General features: G+C 34.3%; 2 protein-coding genes across 2 annotated transcripts; both read right to left on the bottom strand.

Moving 5' to 3' along the window:
• Positions 1–658: 658 nt before the first annotated feature.
• LOC142630027 (uncharacterized) lies at positions 659–7,443 on the bottom strand. Its single transcript, XM_075804084.1, has 14 exons — positions 7,019–7,443; positions 6,668–6,925; positions 6,473–6,584; positions 6,245–6,388; positions 5,107–5,266; positions 4,879–5,028; positions 4,290–4,555; positions 3,953–4,174; positions 3,739–3,831; positions 2,294–2,395; positions 1,746–2,198; positions 1,364–1,646; positions 1,131–1,197; positions 659–844 (listed from the first exon to the last, which is right to left on the bottom strand). Exons 1-11 carry the CDS (start codon positions 7,441–7,443, stop codon positions 2,157–2,159), a joined length of 1,974 nt encoding a protein of 657 aa, XP_075660199.1. The 3' UTR covers positions 659–844; positions 1,131–1,197; positions 1,364–1,646; positions 1,746–2,156.
• A 42-nt stretch (positions 7,444–7,485) lies between these two features.
• LOC142630034 (uncharacterized) lies at positions 7,486–21,067 on the bottom strand. Its single transcript, XM_075804098.1, has 5 exons — positions 20,754–21,067; positions 19,990–20,070; positions 18,733–18,837; positions 12,699–12,772; positions 7,486–9,333 (listed from the first exon to the last, which is right to left on the bottom strand). Exon 5 carries the CDS (start codon positions 9,304–9,306, stop codon positions 7,486–7,488), a length of 1,821 nt encoding a protein of 606 aa, XP_075660213.1. The 5' UTR covers positions 9,307–9,333; positions 12,699–12,772; positions 18,733–18,837; positions 19,990–20,070; positions 20,754–21,067.
• Between the last annotated feature and the right edge of the window lie 893 nt (positions 21,068–21,960).

Raw genomic sequence — 21,960 nt, forward strand, 5'->3', positions numbered from 1 at the left:
TTTTAGGCCACGTTTTTAACCGTGGCCTAAAATGCGTAACTATAGGCCTATGGCCACGTTTTTTGTAGCCGTGGCTATAGGCAGACCAATGGCCACGCTTTTAGAAACGTGGCTACAGGACATTCTATAGCCACGGTTTTCGAACCGCGGCCATAGCCACGATCTATAGCCACGTTTACAACGTGGCTATAGGGCAATTGGTAACTTGCCCTGAAGCAAGATTAGCCGCGTTTAAAACGCGGCCATAGAACGTGCCTATGGCCGCGGTTTTGAAACCGTGGCTACAGTGTGTACTTTAGCCACGTTTCTAAAAACGTGGCCATAGGCACGTTCCTATGGCCGCGTTTTAAAAACGCGGCTATAAGCGCTGTAGCTTTTTTTGAATTTTTCTGTAGCCGCGTTTTTAAAACGCGGCTATAGACTTTTTCTTTTTTCTTTTTTTAAATCTGTACACATTCAGATGCAGCAACAAACGCTGCTATAAATTATAGAAACGCTACTATAAAAAACCTGTCATATACACAATTCAACCTGTCACATACACAATTCCAACTTCATATTCCTGTAAAATTCCAACACATGCAACAAAATAATAATCTCAAATTTGTCACAATCTCAATCAAGCTTTAAAGACTATGGAAAATTTGAAACCTTCAAGGAATATGCAGTTGAATACAGGCTCTTGTCTACATAAATAAGCATCAACATATGTTAAGTTTCAACCATCCTCAACTACAAACGTTACATAGATGCTTCTAGGGGTTCCTTCCATCTCCAAGCTCTTGTCTACATGTGAATACCCTTGTTGCCTTCCAGGTAGAATACAGTTTATGTTTCAATGGCGCTACAAAAATATAATAGTAGCAGTTAGACAAGATTTGCAACTTTTTACCTACTTTTTCGTAGTAAATAGTAAAAATTCATAACTTCTCAGTTGTCATACACTCAAAAACAATAATAATTTCATATCATTCCCTATGCATGTCTCTTCCTAGACAATGTGACAAGTATAAATTTCACTCATCACTCTTAAACTAGCCCACTCGAAAAGCAATACAAATTCCTTTGAATACCAAAGGTCAAATTCTTTCTAAACAACAGCAACAAATCTTTTAAAAGTGACGTCATACCTGCAACTTGCAAAGGTACTGAGGCTGACCATGTCCTGTCTTAATGGTCCTAGTGCGCTCCAAAAGCCTGTCAGCAAAGGTAGGAATTGCCATTATCAACACGAGCGATAATGGAAACTTTCCTATACAACAAAATTACAGAAATTGAACCAGCAAAAAGTACTAAAATAACAATATAGAAAACAAATCAAACCACAAATTATGAAATGGTATTGTTCAAATTTCAAACTTACAATGAGAATGCATGGCTTCACTATTTAATCCTCTTGGTCTTCTATGTTGTTAAAGCATCAATGTAGTTGTCTACATATACAAAAGATACAACTACAAGGCCGTGTGTGCACAAAAAATATTGGCCATCTTTGAATGACATGATTGACATGTGTATAATATCAAAATAATAATAATGTCTACCATACTCCTTCATGAACAGCCAAAATATTGTCACTCTATAGATAATACAATGTACAATCACAAAATATCCACGAAGAGTCTTCAATTCGATGCAGTGTTACCCTGAATACATTAAACACATCGTGTTATTTCTAAGGTAACAATTTATTGCAATAAACCACTATTTTCTTTAAATTAAACTAAACACAACACTTTTAGTACCTGGGATTGCAGCTGTGAAGCAGTTATATCACTGCGTAAATCACGTACCATCTCGCCCATTACTTTCATCACCTCTGCCATTTTTACGTTATGCCTTGCTTCTGATTGGGCAATTGCTGAGGCGAGTTCCGCCTTATGCTGCTCATGTATCTCCGCAATTTGCTCCTGATGCCTCTGCTCTACCTGGGCAAGTTGGTCCCTCAAAGTTTGGTGCGAAGTTTCCAATTTAGTCATTCTATGGGCTGTTTCGATGGACGACGATGGAAGTGTGTAGCATGAACGGTTGGACCCATTTCTTCCTGATGGAGTTGGTCCAAAACCTACCCCACGAACACGTCCAGAGCGTTCTGCCCCCATCACTTGGGCAAAAGCATCATCCTTTGACCATAGGATTCCTTCGCGTCGTGATCCTTATAGTGAGCTCCCACGTGCCAAAATTTCATTCATTTGTTTCTGTTATCACAGAAGAACCAAATAACGTAGGTCATTGTTAGCTAAACAATTCACGCACAAAATACCAAACAAATAAGTTACGATATACGACTTACGATCTTCTCCCCCACATCAGGAGTAACATGATGCCCTTCTTTGGTGCTGTATACTTTCGCAAAAAGCACGGCACGCTCCACTGCCTGCCCAGTTTCTTTTGCCTACATATTCAACATTCTTATTATAATAGTGAAAATTTATGTTGGTGATATGAAGCGGCAATCGACAACCAAACTTAGCAAACGGAATTTCACTCATAACATGCAGTATAATGTATACTAAAATACTAATCATTATATTATTACGTTCAAGAAGACAAGTTTTGTTATCTTTATGCGAATGCTTAGTATGAAACGGTTTTGGTCCCTATCTTTATGCATAGAAGCCAGCTTTGGTGTTGTATGTCATTGCATAGAAAAAATTGACCAACATGTAAATATACATCTATGACAACTGTTTATAGAGAAGCAAAGTGGACAGGTTAAAGAAAAAAAGTAAATATTACGCACATGTTTATATTCATTGAAATTAACTATACACTCAAGTTGTATGGTTTGTCATTGACTCAATATTAAGTAAAATGCATTCTGCACTCAAAATTACACCGTTGTAGTATAAAATCTAAGTTTTTAAATGAACTTAAATGACAATGTACACAACTCCTTCCATATACATATTCCTTAATGGTTCATCCACTTTCATACATTCTTCCAACTCAACTATGACAATTTCAATACCCTATTTTCTTTTAATATGGTTCACTTATTCTTACTTTGTTTGTACGAAAATAGTTCACAAACATATTTTGAAAACACCAAAGTTGTATCCTTGTGTCAATACTCCTATCTTGTGCAAAGTGTAACAAATAGGTGTACTTTGATAGTACCTTCCATGCACAAGTTAAATCAGCTTAAGTTTAGATGCAACTATGAGTTTGGTAATTAATCGTGTGATAGCTGTGTTTATCAATCGAAACCACCAACTAGGCATCCTACAATTGTACCTTAAATATAGTCACACATTATCACGCTGCATTAATCACTCCTATGTGTTGTATGCATGCACCAATGTCACATATGCATGCCAATTGTATTGCAGTTGTCCACTTTGAATCTATTTAGTTTTCCACAGAGAATGTAATAAAGGAAAGCACATTCAAAGAACAACCAATCGCTAATGAAATCCCTAATTAAGAATAGGAAACACCACAAGAAATGTGTATTCACGGTCATGAACATGCAAAGAAGCCAAGTCTTCCTTACCCCAACACTGTGCTCTCATTTGCATCAACATGAAACCTCACATGGTCCTCTAACCGAACGTTTTATTATGGAATTTTACTAATGAGGCAAGCAAGGCTAACAATTCCATATTAATTCACACAAAATGCTCAAGATTCTTCTGTAAATTAGTTTCAACAAACTCTTTATATTCTTTACCTTTCAATCTACATACATGTACAATATTAAAACCCTGGGTAGTTGTTATATAATGCATTTCTTACCATATCGTCTGCAGTTTGGGCAAAACTTATAGGCCCTGATCTTGCGATCTCCTTCTGTTTACCACGACTTCTTTTGTTCGTACTACTTAATGTCTACGAACAAAATAAAAACTAAAAGAAATCAGTGTGTCCATAAACTGTACTCGGTAAATTCAAATACCACATCCTATCTATATTACCAGTAACTGATAAAATAGCAAGAAAATTTTCATACCCGCGTGTCTTCATGAAACCAATAGTCAACTAGCTGAATAAACTCCTGCTCGTCAGCCCAATCTGGTCTGCTTTGAATGACATCTTCTCTCAACGCACCATCTTTGTAGCATTTCCTTTTCAACTTGCCCCGTCGATTCCTCCTCAATTCCCCCAGCTGGTGCATTGCCCAAGTCATTTGATCAGCCGGTTGGATAATTTCTGGGTCAATGATCCACCGTTTCTGCAATGCAAAAATTGAGTTAGCATAGTACAATAGTCCACCCTATTGAAAAATCCGAGACTTACCACACACACGATTATACATAACAGCTTAAACTAGCTTAATTTGATACTACCTCAATTTCCGTCCAACTATTTACTTTGTGGCTAGTCGGGACACGCGTCCAAGCAGTTGGCACAAGTGGGCAGTAGACGTGGCTGAGGCAAAAAGTGCCCAACCACCTTTTGAATGTTTTTCCGCTCTCCCCAATTGGTTGGCCGCGTGCATTTAACTCACATTCAATTTTCATATTAGGTGGAAGACTCCATATTCGCGTAAGCAGCGTATTCCCACGCTTTTTACGCAAATTATTGGATGCTGGGGTTTCTTGAACTACATCATCTACACATTCAAAAACCACCATTACGAATGAAATTTGTAAGTGAACAATTATAGAAGTTTCTGTATCTAGCTCAAGTGCTCAAGTAACATGAATATGCTCTTCGTAAATGTGAACATTTTCATACTATATTATTACTGAATACAATAAGTGAATTAACAAAGTTCATATTTTCAAAAATTCAAAAGAAGCAATTGACAGCCTATTGTTGTTATCTGGAGAACATAATAAAAACCATGTAAACGAACCATGGTAATAATTAAGATTAATATTAAAGGAAATTTGTACGCTAAAAGTTCAAATTGTCCCTAGACATGTAAACTACCTGGGGGTTGCGTCTCATCATCATCACTTGCATCCCCTCTTGCTTGATCAGCCGCAAAGGCGGCGTCCAGCTCCTCTTGCACGCTCTGTCGTGAACGTCCATTTCCTTCGCCAACTTGAACCACCGTTAATCCACGATCCCTTCTCATTGCTGCAGCCAACAACAGCATAATGATGCGTCGAGTAATAAATATATATCAAACGTTACATTTTAAGACGTGTCCACTACCTGGGGGTTGTGTCCCATCAGCACTTGCATCGGCTCTTGCCTGCTCAGCAGTGTAGCCGGCCTCCAGCTCCTCCTCCCTCGTCTGTCTCAAACGCGACGATCCTTCGCCAACATGAACAAACTTCAATGGCCGTTTCCTTCCCATTCCTGCATTCAACAACTTTAGAACACAAAGAAAATGTTAATTATAGACAATAATTAATTGCTTACAATGCAAGTGAAAAACACAAAGTAAAATAACTCATTTTAATATCTAACAACATATACAAGCCACATATTGAAGTTTAAAAGCTTATCTTTGCCAAACACTTTAACAACAACAAACGGAAACCCTAACACCATAGGAACATATATCAAAGTTCATAACAAATGAATTAGATGCATAATAAGTAAAAATTTAAGGAATTAACAACATTAATGTGGATATTACCAAAGAAATCAAATACTACACAGAGGCATTCCAACAAATTCATGATAGCATCCATTTTCATTAATAGCTGTAACATCCAAACACATAATACACCACTAAACTATTACACTACTCATCATCGGTGTACTCGTCCTCGTTGGCATCTTCATTGTTGGACTCATCGTCAATAAACTCACAATCATCTAAGTTGGCCACTTCATGAAGATCTCTTTGAGCAATGATAGAGGCATCAATTGTCATTCCCTCTACATCATCCCGAGCCCAACCAAGGTTGTCACTCACAACCTCATTACTACTTACATTGTACGGAACATTCTCAGAAAAACTATATGTGTCATCCTCGTCACGTTGGGGACCAACACCGGCATCAAAGACATCCCTAGCTTTAGTTTTGACAACAACATACCAATCCTTCTGTCTTTTGTCTTCCACATAAAAAACTTGTGTAGCTTGAGATGCCAAGACATACGGTTCATCTATCATTTCATCCCCACCATGTATGAAGTGTGTAAAATTCACCATAGGAAACCCAAATTCATCAGTCTTATATCCTCTCCTATTTTGGTCATCAACCCATTTACACTTGAATAACACATGTTTGATATTCTCAGAATAATTCAACTCGATTATATCACTTAAAACACCATAGTATGTAATGCCACCATCAGTAGCGACACTAACTCCACTATTTTGCGTTTTTCTGTTTACCTCATCTTTTACACTCCTAAATTTTAAGCCATTTATGACATAATGCTTCAGCCGCTTTACATAATTATATGGCCATTTGGACCGTGCAGCAAGGGTATCACTAACTCCCTCCCTTTCCCTATCAGCAATAGTCAATGACATCACCTAACATATAAAAACAAAATTAATTATATCAGTACAAGTAACCATAGTGTTACTACTTTAAGAAGTTGAAACTGTCATACGTACGTGACACCTAAACCAATTACAAAATTTCTCCATGTGGTGCTTATATATAATGGCCTCGGATATACGATGGTGGCCTTTTCGGAGTTCGTCCTCCATCAATCTTTTGTGCATCCTGTGCAGGCAATTGTGTTAGGGTTAATAGACCTAACGTACAATGGATTGACGTGCACTCATATATGTGTATGTAGTACTTACTCACGAAAGTAGTTGATGTTTTCAGAATTGAATAAAACATAGCGATGGGCTTGGGTCCACTCTCTATTGCTTAGTGTCACAATTGAAACAACCCCTGTTGACTCCTCAATCGTCCTGGTCGGTCGATTGAATATAGTTTCAACTCCTTCCATATACCGTGAACAAAATGTTAAGCACTCCTCTACGATGTATCCTTCAGCAATAGACCCTTCTGGAGCAGCTCTATTTCGTACGTAAGACTTAAGGCGTCCGAGGTACCTATAAAGGAATATGAAGATTAATGATTGGTCATGGTTATTTGAATGCGCACATGAAACTCATAGTTGATCAATAATATTGCATACGTCTTACCTCTCAATGGGATACATCCACCGGTAGTGCACTGGACCACCAATCTTGGCTTCAGCAGCTAAGTGTATGACCAAATGTACCATCACTGTAAAGAAGGATGGAGGAAATATCTTTTCCAATTCACACAACGTCACTGCAATGTCTGCCTCAACAGTCGCAATATCTGAAACACTAAGGGTTTTGGAACAAATTTCTCTAAAGAAGCAAGCTAACTTTATCAAAGGCCTAGTAACTTGAGATGGCAAAGACCCGCGTAATGCTATGGGAAACAGTTGCTGCATCAAGATGTGATTATCATGACTCTTCAACCCAGAAATCTTGCGTTCTTTCATATTGACACGACGTGAGATATTGGAAGCGTACCCATCAGGCACTGTTACATCCTTCAAAACTTGCAAGAAACCATCTCTCTCCGCTGAACTCATATGAAAACAAGCGGGTGGTATAATATACTTATCATCACTTCTTCATTGTAGGTGAAGTTGAGTCCTTATCCCCATGTCCGCCAAGTCAAGGCGTGCCTTGTAATTATCCTTTGTTTGATCCTTCAAGTTCAATAGTGTGCCAAGTATATTGTCCATCACATTCTTCTCTATATGCATCACATCAAGATTGTGTCGCAACTTGTGATCCTCCCAATAAGGCAAGGTGAACAATATACTTCTCTTCTTCCAACCACTTTGATCTGCCTCCCTTCTCTTTCTTTTATTGTAAGCAAGTTGACATTTCCTTCCCAGACAACGTCCAACTAAATGTTCAGTGTCCGGAATAATCTGTGACGCGACTGGTGGTACAGGAGCCAATCGTGTATCATTAGATCCATCAAATAACATACCTTCTTCCCGGAAATTGTGGTCAACATCCAACCATCGCCTATGTCCCATGTAACAAAATTTATGGCCATTTTTCAAATACCGAGAGTCGGTCTCCATAGCACAAGAAGGACACGCTAACTCACCTTTGGTACTCCAACCCGACAAATCTGCATATGCAGGAAAATCATTTATAGTCCACATCAATGCTGCACGCAGTTGGAATATTTCTTTTGAAGATGCATCGTATGCCTGTACTCCAACATTCCATAACTCCCTTAGTTCTTCTACTAATGGTTGCAAGTACACATCTATAGCAAGCCCTGGTGAGGTGGGACCAGGAATAACCGCTGATAGAATCAAAGATGACCGTTTCATGCACAGCCAAGGTGGGAGATTGTAGGGGACCAACATGACAGGCCATGTACTGTGACTAGTACTCATAATTCCAAAGGGGTTGAACCCATCTGCAGCTAATCCAAGTCTGACATTACGAGGGTCAGACGAGAACTCTAAATACTTAGTATCAAACAATTTCCATGCCTCGGAGTCAGCAGGATGCCGCATAACCCCATCATCAGTACGACCATGAACATGCCATTTCATAGAACTAGCCAAATCGGGTGAAAGAAATAGTCGTTGCAATCTTGGCTTTAAAGGGAACCACCGTAGGATCTTTGCAGCTTTCTTCTTTCCCTTAGTGGATGAAGCATTTTTACTAGCAACAGATGCCTCATTTGTTTTCCACCTTGAAGCGGTACAACAAGGACACGCATCGAGGTTAACATTGTCCTTCCAAAATAGCATGCAGTCATTGGGACAAGCATGAATCTTCTCATAACCCAAACCCAAGTCTCGGATTATCTTCTTAGCCTCATAATGGTCTTTTGGCAACTTGGCATCTGAAGGAAGTAAATCCTTCAAAACTTGAAGCAACATTGTAAATGACTTGTTCGTCCAACCACACAGAGTCTTCAACTGGAACAACACAACAATGGCCGAGAAAATGCTAAATTTTGTACAACCTTCATATAAAGGTTTGTCTACATCACCTATCATCTTGTAAAACTTATTGGCCTCATCATTCATCCCTTCATCCGCATGTTGCACAGTAGGACCTTCTTCCATTGGTTCGGGTGCCATTTCATGCGGGGGGCACAAATCGTGCAACATCCCACGAAAATCACCATATTCATTTAGGGTTTCTTCCACATGAGAGCTCCCACATACGGTAGCCGTCGTGGCAGCCGCCGATTCCCCATGAAATTTCCAAACTTTGTAATTGTTAAGCATCCCCGAAGCCCAACAATGATCACGTGCCACATTTGGCAGTACTGAAATCAAATTCACACATTTCACACAAGGGCACAAGATCTTCCCATTGCGCACAGATAAAGAGGCAAATTCCACGAATTTTGCTACACCTTCAAAATATTCCCTTGAACCCCTCTTCTTGTCCATCCAACTTTTATCCATTGCAGCACAATAGTTACGAAATTTTACCTACACCAAGATTTGTTACTACGAAGGTAATAATTATTATATATAATATCATTTGTGATTTGTTAGGAACATACATAATTAGGAAGACATTTATCATGAATTAGCTCTAGACTATTCTACAATATATATATATATATATATATATATATATATATATATATATATATATATATATATATAAAGTACATAACAAAAAACTTAAGATTTGTTTTGTCTATTCCAGTTTTAAAAGAAATGAAACCTCCTAGTTTTCTATTTTTTATCTTATGACGAGTTCAACACTAATTTTAAACTTTTGTGTTAGTCTAGAGTGTAGACCTTCTTTCATTTTTGCATCTGAATTATAACCTTTTAACTCTTATGTAAGATTTTCCTTTAATCTTAAAATAAAATAAAATCTATTAAACGTATACAAAAAATATACAAAACTCTTATCTTCACAATTTCTAATGTTTACCAAATGAAGTTAATAGTGCATGCAACAGAATACAAATCGACTTATGCTGAACACTCTCAAACTCCATCAAATTAGTATTATATATATGTGTATGTATGTATGTATGTATGTATGTATATCACTTCTTGTTTATTATCCCCTAACATGAATAACATATTTGATGCATCACTTAAACCAGCATATCTTCTCAAGTGGGGATATTGAATAGAAATAGATGTCTTTGGTGTTTGGTAATTATTATGAGTATAAACAAAACAGCCAAGGACAATTGATGTGGCAGAAGCTAAATGCTTGGTTAACCATAACTCATCAAATCCAACGTGACACCATAGGAGGAGCAAAAAAATAAAAGCTAATCCTTTGTTTTTAAATCTATCAGTTGAATAGCCATTGGAAGGTAATGGTAAGGAAAATTAAGAGGCAAATAACAAATTAAGAATAAGTGCTCATAAATAAAATTTAAAACATGGACATAAATATCATATTAAAGAAATACATTTATTTCATTCAAATTTGTAAGTTATTATTGACACATGACGTTGTTTGTCCACATAATACAAATAAATATAGGAAATCACCACATGTCATTGTAGTATAGATTGAGATAGAAACATGGGTGACTACTGTATGTATCCACTAGTTGCAAGATCTAACTTTTATAATATTGTAGAGGATAAATATTAATAAAAAAAATTTCATATGCCCCTCAACTATAAAAAATAATGGGCTACACTGAAATTAATATACTTATTACAGATTGACCAAACAGTGTCATTAAATATTCTCAAGAAGGTAAATCATTTTAACTAAATCATTTTCACATTTCCTCACCTTGTAGAGGACAATGAGTAAATCCGTGTGTGTGACTCCGACCATAGTAAGGGAGAACACTAAAGCAACAGATATCTAGCTACCATCTTATCCATTCAACACTCATCCGATATTTTGTTAACCTTTTTTTTTTTCCTCTTTGTTCTTTTAAGGACTTTTTAGCTTAAAATTTTTAAATAAAAAAATTGGCTGAAAGTTGTCGCGTTAATTCCTCAAGATGTGAAAATGGAGAATGGGGGAGAGTAGAAGTAGTTGGCACAGGTCTGGAAAAGGATGAAGTATTAATGTATTTTTTGCAGCTACTAAATAATTCCCTCTCAAATATTTGATCCTTGTTTCTAGGAAAAAAAGAAGAAGAAGAAAGTACTCCACAAATTTTACAGATTACTAACTAATTATTAATAATATTAATTCGTTCATCCTTACGACTAAGAAAACCAAAAGACAATTGGGACTAAAAAAATACAAGCTAACAGTTAGGTTCAATGATTCTCTAGAATTTATATTAAAAAAAAAATGTTCAAATGAAAAATTTTCAAAATGATATTATTTCGGTATAATTAATTTTGATTCAATTAAAACGTACGTATAAGACAAACGTTAGAGTAAAGGCAATGTAATGAAATTTTCTAATCCGTTAATTAATTGAGTTCTGCAATACTACCCATTTGCAATTGGTCAATTAAGGAAACAAAGATAATAGCTTATTAATAAAACTAAACAGGAAACAGAGATTTTTCTAATCAACTTTTTCCCGTAAACTAATCTCTTCTATTCTGTTAATAAACAGATTTAACAAACTAAGATATCTCTCATTAAAATCTGTTACTAAAGTAATGATATAGACGCACCAAAAAAAAAAAAAAAAAAAAAAGCAACAATCATTCCACAAGAGTTAGTTAGAAATAGACTACTATTGTGTGTCCCACACCATCAATGAGGAATAGACTACTATTGTGTGTCCCAAACATTAGAAATAAATAGTTGTTGCACTTGTGATGTGTGGCAATGATTTGTGTGGCTCTTCACAAGTAGGAAGGTGACAGGATTCACTTAAATGGTGTCATGAATGAGCGATGTCTATACTGGACAATAGAGAAAGGTGAATAATTGAAGGTGAAAAGGGGTTACACATCTTAAATATACATCAAAATATGGACCTTAGGAAAAGTTTACTATCTATTTATGGTGGATAATGGAGTGTAGACCACTTTTACAATCCTTCTTTGGTTTGTTTAGATGATTAAGCACTAAAGAGCAAAGATACTTGATATTAATTAATTCCAATGGCAAGTAATCTTGTAGATGATAGTAGAAATTATGCATTGCAAATGCTAGTGACTAGTTATGAACGCCTATCTAATTGGCAATGTGTTTCTGCAGTTGTAACATAAAAAAGTCATTAAGTAAAACCATCAACTTCCCCACTGCTGTATTGGATACTGATAAAAACCTATACAATTCAAAAGGCAGTAATTCCATAGATACAGATGCTCACTTTACATCATAAGGCGAACAATAAGTAGTATTTCATAGTCAATCATAATTCACTACGTTGCAGTAATAAGAAAACAAAGTTGATACCAGTAGCAAGGTTTAAAAATTAGATTCTGAAATGAGAGGGTTAGATTTTGTAGTGACATTTTACAAAATTAATGTTTTCAACAGTTGATAAAATCATAGGCATGGAGACATTAACCACAACAGTCCACATTTTGCCTTAATATCAGAAGCAAAAAGAGAAAAATCCCACACCCAAACCCCATAGCAACACTGGATCCAGTCAAAGAAACAGCAGCACAAACCCCAATGCATTAGTCAAAAAGCATCAAATGAGAAACACTTATTTCGATTTTTATCAAACTATCCCCAAAATTCAACAATTTGGCAAACTCATCTCCATGATTTGACACCCTTTTACTCAAACGCAAACACCCAGATAAAACCAAACTAATGGCACGACAAGGACACTTCAAACAGAACCCACTAACAACTTCCAAAATTAGATACAAACACCAAAACCTCCAATCTTTTAATCCAGTTCTTGTAGCTAAGTAATCTTGAAGAGAAAATTCACCTTCTTGGCCTTTTTTCCTTCAAAATCAGCAGCTAACTCGGCTTGGCTCAGACGATGGCAGGATCTGGTTCGATCTATAACACGAAGACATCAATTTTTTTTTAATCAAACTAGTATTCAAAAAACGGAATCTTTGGAAAACTAAAAAAGAATGATAAAGAAATAAAGTAAACAACTTACATAGTAGGAACGAAAAAAAAAAAAAAAAGCAAAAGCAAAAGAACATTGAAGGTGAAGCAAACCCAGATAATAAAATTATAAGCAAATAAAATGTTTGTTTGCAAGGTTAAAAACCCAATGACATTAGTAAATAACAGTAAAAACAGTCTAATTTAATTGAGGAAGTTAAGCAACAGCTTACCTATATTAAACACAATGAAATATTTTTATTCATTGAAGATAACTCTTTAAATAAATAAAAAACCCAATTATATAAACCCATCACTACATTTTTCTCATCAATATTTACAGAGATTATCTTGACCTAAACAATTTCAAATTACCAACAATAGGCAGAGACAAGAGAAGACAAGTCTGGGCTTCAAATGCAGGCATGCTGTGATGCATACAGCAACTTCCCAACCCCCTCCCCTAAATCCTAATCCCTTCAATTTGTAAGCTACTCTCAATTGCTACTGCCACCATGCAAATGCAAGACTACCTACTGATAAAATGCAAGTCTGATAAAATTTTAAAAAAAAATCTAATATTAATAGTATTATATTATTTATTAAAAAAAATAGAGACAATTATAATTGCATGCTTCATGCCTACAAATTCAAGATTGAGTCATGGGCATTTGTAATATTTATGTAAAATTTGACATTTTTTGAATTAAAAAATTGTAAAGAAATTATTAAATAATAAAGCATTAAAACTGAATACTAAAATACAAAAATATTAAATGTGTCTTTTAACTTGAAGCTTTAGAACACTAAATCAGGCAACTTCTTTATTCTTCTTTTTCTTTTCTGGTTGCACCTACCAATAAATGAACTTTCAATATATATAGTTTCGCACTAATACCCAGTAACTATAATGAATCAATAAAACCCAAGACTAAGACCTATCAAAGGTAGAATGTATAGTCACTAGTCAAGGACTGAAAGTACCATTAACGTTAAGCTACAAAAAAGGCTGATGATGAATGTAGACCTTTCCCGCAAACTTTCTAGGTCTCTCTTTTCATATGGTTTTGGTAGATTAAGCAACTCGTTTCAATAAATATGAGGCACCCTATAGCATCAGTCAAAAGGCAACTCTGCCATCTTTTTTTATATACAACTACTAAATGGAAGTAGTAATTGTAAACTTCCAAACCTAACAAAGTTCACTGCCCTAAGCCACTCTTCATTAATAGGGGTGACCACTGACCCCATCAATCATGATCATTGGTCAAGACAAGAGCTGCCTAAATCATGATAAGAAAGGTACCCTTTTTTCTAGTGTTCACATAAAAGATTCACTCTTATCTTCTTTGATGCATTATTTCCGTGTCCTAAACAAACAAAAGTTAGCTTAGACTAACCTTAAATAAACTAAATTATCATATACAAATACGGACAAAAAAAGCACACTACAAGGCGCTTTGGTTACTTGTATACATTTTTAATGCTTTCACATTCGAGTGTTTTGAATTTCCAACCTCATTGAGATTGGTTGAGATTTGAGAAGCCCTCCAATTGATCAATTTATTTTAACTTTTAACCCATTCATAAACATTCTTTTTCTCCTATATCCTCATATATTTATATGATATATAATTTCACGTGAATTAAACATGATGTATAGAATGTATTTTTCTGATTCTCTCCTAGCAGAAGTGGAACACAGTAATTAATCTCTCATAAAATCCAAGCTGGTCGGTCACCAAACATACAAGCTGGACCACTCTATAACAGGTCATATAATGATTTGACTTTTGAGAAACCTCTGCATTTGCATAGGAGCCAATAAGGGTTGGTGAAAATCTAATTGATTAATTAGAATAAAAAACATTTGAAACTGAAAAAGAAACAAACCCCTGTATTAAGTTTCTTCCTTTTTCAAAGCAAAAAAGGTTCTTCCTCTTCTCTTTTTTTTTTTTTTTTTTTTTTTTTTTTTTTTTTTTTTGCATGAGATTTAATCCTAGATACCTGATTTGAGGGTAAAATATAAACAAGTTTTCTCTCTAAATTACAACTATATATATATGCTCAAGTTTTCTTTTTTATACATAATTTTTCACCACAAAAATTTATACATGTTATTGTTAACATAACTATTAATCTTTGATTTTCTTGGAACTTTGCAAGCATGAAGGTCCATATAATAAGAACATGCAATCTAAAAATTAGATTTTCAAATTTCACATGCAATAAAAAGAAATTAGAGAAGTTTAAATGGATTTTTTTTTCATATTAGTTTAAAGAGAAAAATAAGATATAACATTAACATTCTATTATGTATCATCCTCAATCAAGAAAAAAGGAATCCACTACATCGTTGTTAGCAAAAAAATAGTTCATGTCACAGTTCCTCAAAAAAAAAAAAAAATTCATGCCACGTGTGATGTATTGTAGCCGGCCAGGTCCTATGATTAGAGTTATTTCATGACAACGTATAAGTTGGTTCTTTTATCTCAAGTCAGTGTCATGTAATAATTCTTAGATTATCTACCAAATACAAAATTTGATTCAAAGAAAAAGTAGATAAATTATTAATGAGTGATTAAGACATCGAAAATGGAATAAAGTTTGTGGATTATATATGTCCGACATAAATACCTACCCTAACTAATATATAGAAAAAGTAGATAAATCCCCTTAGTTAATGATTCTATAAGCACCCTACAAGAATCGCTTTATAAAATGTACCATTAAAGTGACCTTGTTTGTTTAAGGGATTATGTGCCCAATCACAATAAGTCTCCAATAGAATGATTTGACATCATTTTTGTCTAGTCAACATGTCACTTAAAGATAGTTATTAAGACAACTAACGGTATTTAGTGGGTAATATAAGCCCTGCATGCCTCTGTATGTATTTGGATGCAACCTTTTACTATTAGCTTATTTATTGAGAGATTATTATCTTTGAGTTGTACTAAGAAATTTAAGACCATAAAAGGTTGTGCATAAATAAATAAACTAAAAAGACAAAAGAAAAAATTGATGACCCGTAGGCTTAACGGTCAATAAACTATTTAAATTTAGAAAGTCTTTGGAAGAAGTGCATTACAAAATACTAATTGTAATGGCCAAATGATATAGCTCTTTTAAGGGGATGCAGATGGACTTGATAAATCTTCAAATTTAACATCCCTTCTGTTTGGTAGTAGAGGCAAATGTTTTTTTCATATTTTTTTTTTATATATCCACTTTTTTTATTTAATTTTTTATAATTTAATAGTTATAACAGAAGGGGAGAAGATACTTGAATCTTGAACATTTCTGTTAGAAACATCAAGAAGTACTAGCTGACTTATAAAGCTCTTATAGATATTCATTCTTAAGACAATATTTTGATAAACTAAAATAATGCCTAAAAGTTTACCTTACTAAAACCAAACACATTCAATATATGTGTGCGTAAATTTAAAATGTTAGATAACATATGAAAAATATGAACCTAAATATCTAACTCTATACAACATATCAAATATTTACCCATTTTCATACCCAAAAATATGAACCTAAATATCTAACTCTATACAACATATCAAATATTTACCCATTTTCATACCCATTAGATAGGGATAGCATAATTGCTTAGTAACCTTTGTTTGTCTCAGTTGAGATTTATTACTCTTTTCTTGCCAATGTGGTATCTATGTGACATAAAGGGTATTGAGTTCTACTACAGTCTACATCTACACCACAGACACCAGAAAATTCACAGATTTTTAAAACAGTCACTCACATAGAGCTCCACTTAGTCATTTACCCCTAGACTTAATTAAGGATTTTGGAAAACAAAATGAGAAGGCATTGTTTGGAAATAGTTGTTTTTTCCCTGAACATCATTATTTTAAGAAAAAACTCCTACGTCCACAGATCCAAGCACCCTATCAGAATACAGATTAGACAATGAGACTGACACCTTTTTCTTATATTTTAAAGGATTTTCTATTTTCCTTACAGCTGTTACCGATAACCTAAATGTAAAAAGCCCATGCTTATCAACAAATCACTAAGACTGTTTGGTTGTTCCATGAATTTGGTAGGCCCATTTACATTTAATAAAACATTTAAAGCACATATGACAAGTCCATAATCTTAAACTAGACCTAAACAAATACAACCATTACTATCGTGAATAAGTCATTTCCCTAATGTGTCAAAAAATTCATTTCCCAAAACCACATTATATATATATATATATATATATATATATCTCTTGCATCAATTAAATAATTTTATCCAGCTTTAGGTCCAATGGGAGAGGGAAGAGAACATTCCAACAATCCAACTAGATATTTGTGATTATTGAATTACCTCATACATGTACAATGTTAGATTAGTAAGAACCTTATAAAATGTAAAGAAGCCATCAAATTTGTGGGGCAATCAAACAACCCCAAGTGTTTGGTCCTGCGAAGACAGTGACTTTCAAATTCCTGATAAGGCATAATCTACATCTAGTCTCCAAAACACCAACGTTGCAAGACACAGCTACAATAACCAGGAAAAAGAATGGTAGAAAATAGAAAACCCTCACCTTCTTAAGATTACAATCAGAAGAAAAGCAAGCTTTTAATTAGGTTTCTTAAATTGAATTTTATTAGAATGCAATGTAACTCCTAAAACGTAGCACAAGTCTCAAGGAAATGGTGACTAGCAGTAAACAATACTCGGGAGATACCATAAAATTTTCCTGCTTGACTACAAGCTTCAACCGCAATTCCAAACATCTCAATGTTCCGTAGTATTTACAAAGGAGGACTATGAAGCAAACCAAAAGCAAGGAAAAATTGTAATTGTAGACTAGGCTTGCTAAAGCTCATATATGTTGGTAAATGGGGACACTCACACCTAAAGCTTATATGTTCTCTATATAGCTTGTGTCAGGAACCCAAAACAAGACCCTCCCGAGCAATATTGGTCACACGAAGGACAGCTTGTGCACTTAGAGGAGAGAGTTTTGATTGACAAAAGTTCTCCCAAGAGCCCATATCCGGATGCTCTGACACAGTGGGCGCGAGGTTGGAGATCCAAAACGAATTGATTATTGAATATAGACCCCGATTTAAGGGTTAAACTCAGTTTTTATACTTTTTTTTTTCTTTTGCAATTAAGATGTAGATGCAGTCCTAAATAAACAAATTTGAAATATGTTAATCGTTTTTAGGTTCCCAAAATTCTGGTGGCAGTGTCATGTAGTTGTTATTATTATTATTTTTCTTACCCTTATTCTTTAATCATTACAATGTGGCTACATATTGTACTTCTTTTCCTAAACAAACAAAAATTAATCTTTGTTAATCAACTTTGGGTCCCCAAATTCCGGTGTCCTCTAGTGGTTAGAGACCCATAGATCCCAAACTAGTTGATTATTTATTGACTCTGAAACAAGGATTAAAGTCCAAACTTCTACCTTCTTCTTTGGTCACAAATTAACAAATAAAATCTATTAACTTCAAATCTATTTTAACTACGGATAAGCACGTTTCTAAATGTTCAAGAGGTAATGATAATGGATTGCCTCAGCAATAAGAAATTTAGGTATACAATAACATTTAGAATTGTTAAATTGACAAATTTTAATTGGTGTACAATAAAAATACGTCAATGATGATCCTATAATGAAAATAATGTTACACATCATTACGATGTTATCTTAATATTCTTTTTTAAAAGAATTGCTCTGTATATAAAAGAATAAATTGAATCCTTAAGACAACTAACGGTATAGTAAAAATTTCTAAAACCACACAAAGAGAAAAAAAAGAAAATAGAAAAAAAAGAAATACACAGATAAAGAATTTAACCACTAATGGCATGAGTTATAATCAAAGAGGGAAATAAATTGAAGCCTTGATCAGAAGTTGACATACCAAAATCGGTTAACCTTCTCTTTGGTGCATGGAGAAACTCTGCATATTCTTGCCCCCCTTCTGTCTTATGAAGTTGCAACAGTAACGGCCTCTGCGTAACAATACCTTACAATCAAAGAACAATTAATAATATCAAAACATTCTTCCTTGTCCAACAAAAACCAAAAAATCAAAACAAAAATCAGATTTAATGATGTCTGGAAGCAGATATTAAGGACAATTTGGACGTAAAAGTCAGATTTACCCAGCTGCAAAACAGACCAAAATTGATACAATCTTATAAATTTATTTTATAAGATCTTATTAGAAATCTACTAATTTATGTGTGCATGTATATTTGAAAAAAAAATGATAAAAACTATTTCTGAGTTTTTAATTTGAATCTCTCTCTCTTTCACGGGCCTATTGTTAACTGCCCTAGTAGATAGATTCGATAGCACTAACAATTTGTAATATGTGGCCTTCCATGTCCAAAATTGACATTGGGAGTAATCTTCTGTATGGCCATTATGAACCTTTATAGTTTTATATATAAATTGTTTGGGCAGGGAAGTATTAGCACATTTAGTGTAGTTTTCCTCCTTTTATACCCAAAAAAAAAAAAAAATTTGATAAATGAAATTCATGTGTTTTGGTATTTAATATGGGAAATGATTTTGTTAATCAGCAAGCAAAAAAAAGTTCTCACCACCACTGCACATTTAGTATAAATTAGAAGAACTATGCATGTCATTTTCTACACCGATACAAACCGTCTTATTTGAATCACATCTACCATCATCAGTGTTGCTGTTATTGTGAACACCATGGCCAATTCATGACAGGCAATCCACCATAACTGCCATCACTGCAGCTAACCACCAACACCACTTTAACCATCATTATTGTCACGAAACTAACAGTACCTTCATGTGAAGTTCACATACTAAATTTATTGAGAATTCTGTCGAAACTTAAACTTGATTGCTGAAACTAGCAGAGTAATTTTGATTGTATCAATTTTGGTCAGATTTATGTGTGTATGTGTATTTGTGATAGTCTTTATTAGAAATCTACTAATTTTATTATATAAATCTTATAAACAAATCACCAATCACAAAAAAATATATTTCAAACATTTATTTATTAGACTATTAAAGTCTGCAAATGAATCATTTTAATAGATGCATTCAACTTTTATATTTGATAATTAAAATCATAATTTTGTTATCACATAACCAAAAAAAAAGAAAGAATTGATTATAGATTATAACTTACCACTTTGCCGAACACTTTGGGTAATGGGGTTGCCTCTATTCTCTTCTCATGCCATGAAGAACAATTACAGCCTACTGGTTTCTGTTATTCATTTCAAACATTCCACCATCAAAAACATATCGCATTAAAAAAAAAAAATTAACACAGAACAGGGTCTCTAAAAATTAGAAGAAGAGAGACAAAGACAGACTTGGTAAGGCCAACCAAATAAAGTGTGATGTTAAATCAAAACCTTCAAAAAACCGAATCTAACCTAATTAGGTAACTCAGAACGTGCGCTCCAAAATATGCAAAACTAAATATTAATAAACGCCCAAATTTTATTTTAAGAAAAACCTGAGGACATTCAGAGGTCTAACACTTGGAAAAAAAATTAGTGTTAGTCGAAACCCTAAACCTAAAATCAAAACCCTAAACCTAAAATATATGTAAAGAAACATCTAGAAGAAGTCCTCCTATAAACGAATAGAAAAAAGAGCAGAATAAATCATGTAAGAAATGTGTAAAAGAATAACTCATAAGCAGTATCCAGCAAGGCAGATATGGTTGGTAGCATAGTATGCAGATTGTAAAATTAATCACATAACAGCCCTGACCCATTTCAATCCTAAAATCCAAAACAAAAACAAATAAACAAAAAAGAATTTCTCTAACCCAAATACCTAAATCAATCAATCCAACCAAATATCCAAACATAAAGCATATTTAACACTCAATTAAAAAGAAAATTACCAGTGATGGTACAAATAAAGTGGAAACTATACCTGGTAATACTGTTTCTACTCATACTTGGATTGCTTCCAAGGATTTGCCTTTTCACCTGCAAACCCAGAAAAGAAGAGTTAAAGAAAAACCATTTAATTTTTTATTACACGGATTTGGAATAGAAATCAATCAATGACATTATCTACTCAAAAGGGACGCTCATTTTGTGCTTTTAAGCTTCAAATAAGCATCCTTGGGCCTATACGTGGCCATGTGGGTGAAAGCAATATTCAAGGGAGGGAACAAAACTCAGAGAGAGAGAGAGAGAGTATAGTTAATAGTATTATGCTGGCCGGCCAGACTTTAAACTTTAAAGGTAACAATGGAGGAAAAGTAGCTCTAATTTTGACATGACAGCCTTGTTAATGTAAAAGGTGATGGAATTACGTACCAGTACCACACTCCTTTTCCTAAAAGTTTTCATTATTTTATGCTTAGTATCTAAATCCACTAAACAAATTTAAGTTTGATTTTTTAAACTTAAAGCCGGCATCATGAGACTATAATGGTTATTCTTTTTTCTTAGCTCATAATATTCTCTACAGTAAAATCATGGACTCCATGCTTTACATGGTTGTACCCTCAGGGGCAGCTCAGTCTTGCACTCGAATGAATAAAAGGATAATTCTAACTCAACCTACAAAGCAGGAGCTTCTCCAACACTGCTTGTGCTACTGTGTTTCCAATCAATTATAGTCTTATGTGATCAATCACTATTTCTTTTCTTTTTTTTTATAAAATATGTGATCAATGACTTGAATGCATAAATTTCCACCTTATAGAATTTGAATGTTATGTGTTTTATTACCCAAAAATACTCTGCTCTCTATGCGATTGAAAAATTACCCAAAACAACTTTAACTTGAAAATCCAAAACCAAACCAAACCAAAGCAACACAAATACCGTAACCATAAACCAAATCTAATCAAATAAACTTAATCAAAATCAAATCTAGCCCAAATGCCTAAATTGAACCTATAGTACCAAAAACCCAAAATTTGGAAAAAAATTACTGTTACTCGAAACCCTAAACCTAAAATCAAAACCCTAAACCTAAAATCGAAACCCCACAATCACAAAATCGAAACCCTACAATCACAAAAACGAAACCCTACAATCACAAAATCGAAACCCTAAACCTAAAATCAAAACCCTAAAACAAAAATCAAAACAATCAATTTAAAAACTTACTGTTAGTTGGCCCT

Source organism: Castanea sativa, chromosome 1 (assembly GCF_040712315.1).
Source record: "Castanea sativa cultivar Marrone di Chiusa Pesio chromosome 1, ASM4071231v1".
Lineage (NCBI taxonomy): Eukaryota > Viridiplantae > Streptophyta > Magnoliopsida > Fagales > Fagaceae > Castanea > Castanea sativa.

Coding starts and splice junctions, on each gene's coding strand:
- LOC142630027 (XM_075804084.1), bottom strand. CDS start 7,443: ATGAGTTCAGCGGAGAGAGATGGTTTCTTGCAAGTTTTGAAGGATGTA. Junction 4,175..4,289: donor ATAGTTGGACGGAAATTGAG/GTAGTATCAAAT, acceptor TTTGCATTGCAG/AAACGGTGGATCATTGACCC. Junction 2,199..2,293: donor CTGATGTGGGGGAGAAGATC/GTAAGTCGTATA, acceptor CTGTGATAACAG/AAACAAATGAATGAAATTTT.
- LOC142630034 (XM_075804098.1), bottom strand. CDS start 9,306: ATGGATAAAAGTTGGATGGACAAGAAGAGGGGTTCAAGGGAATATTTT.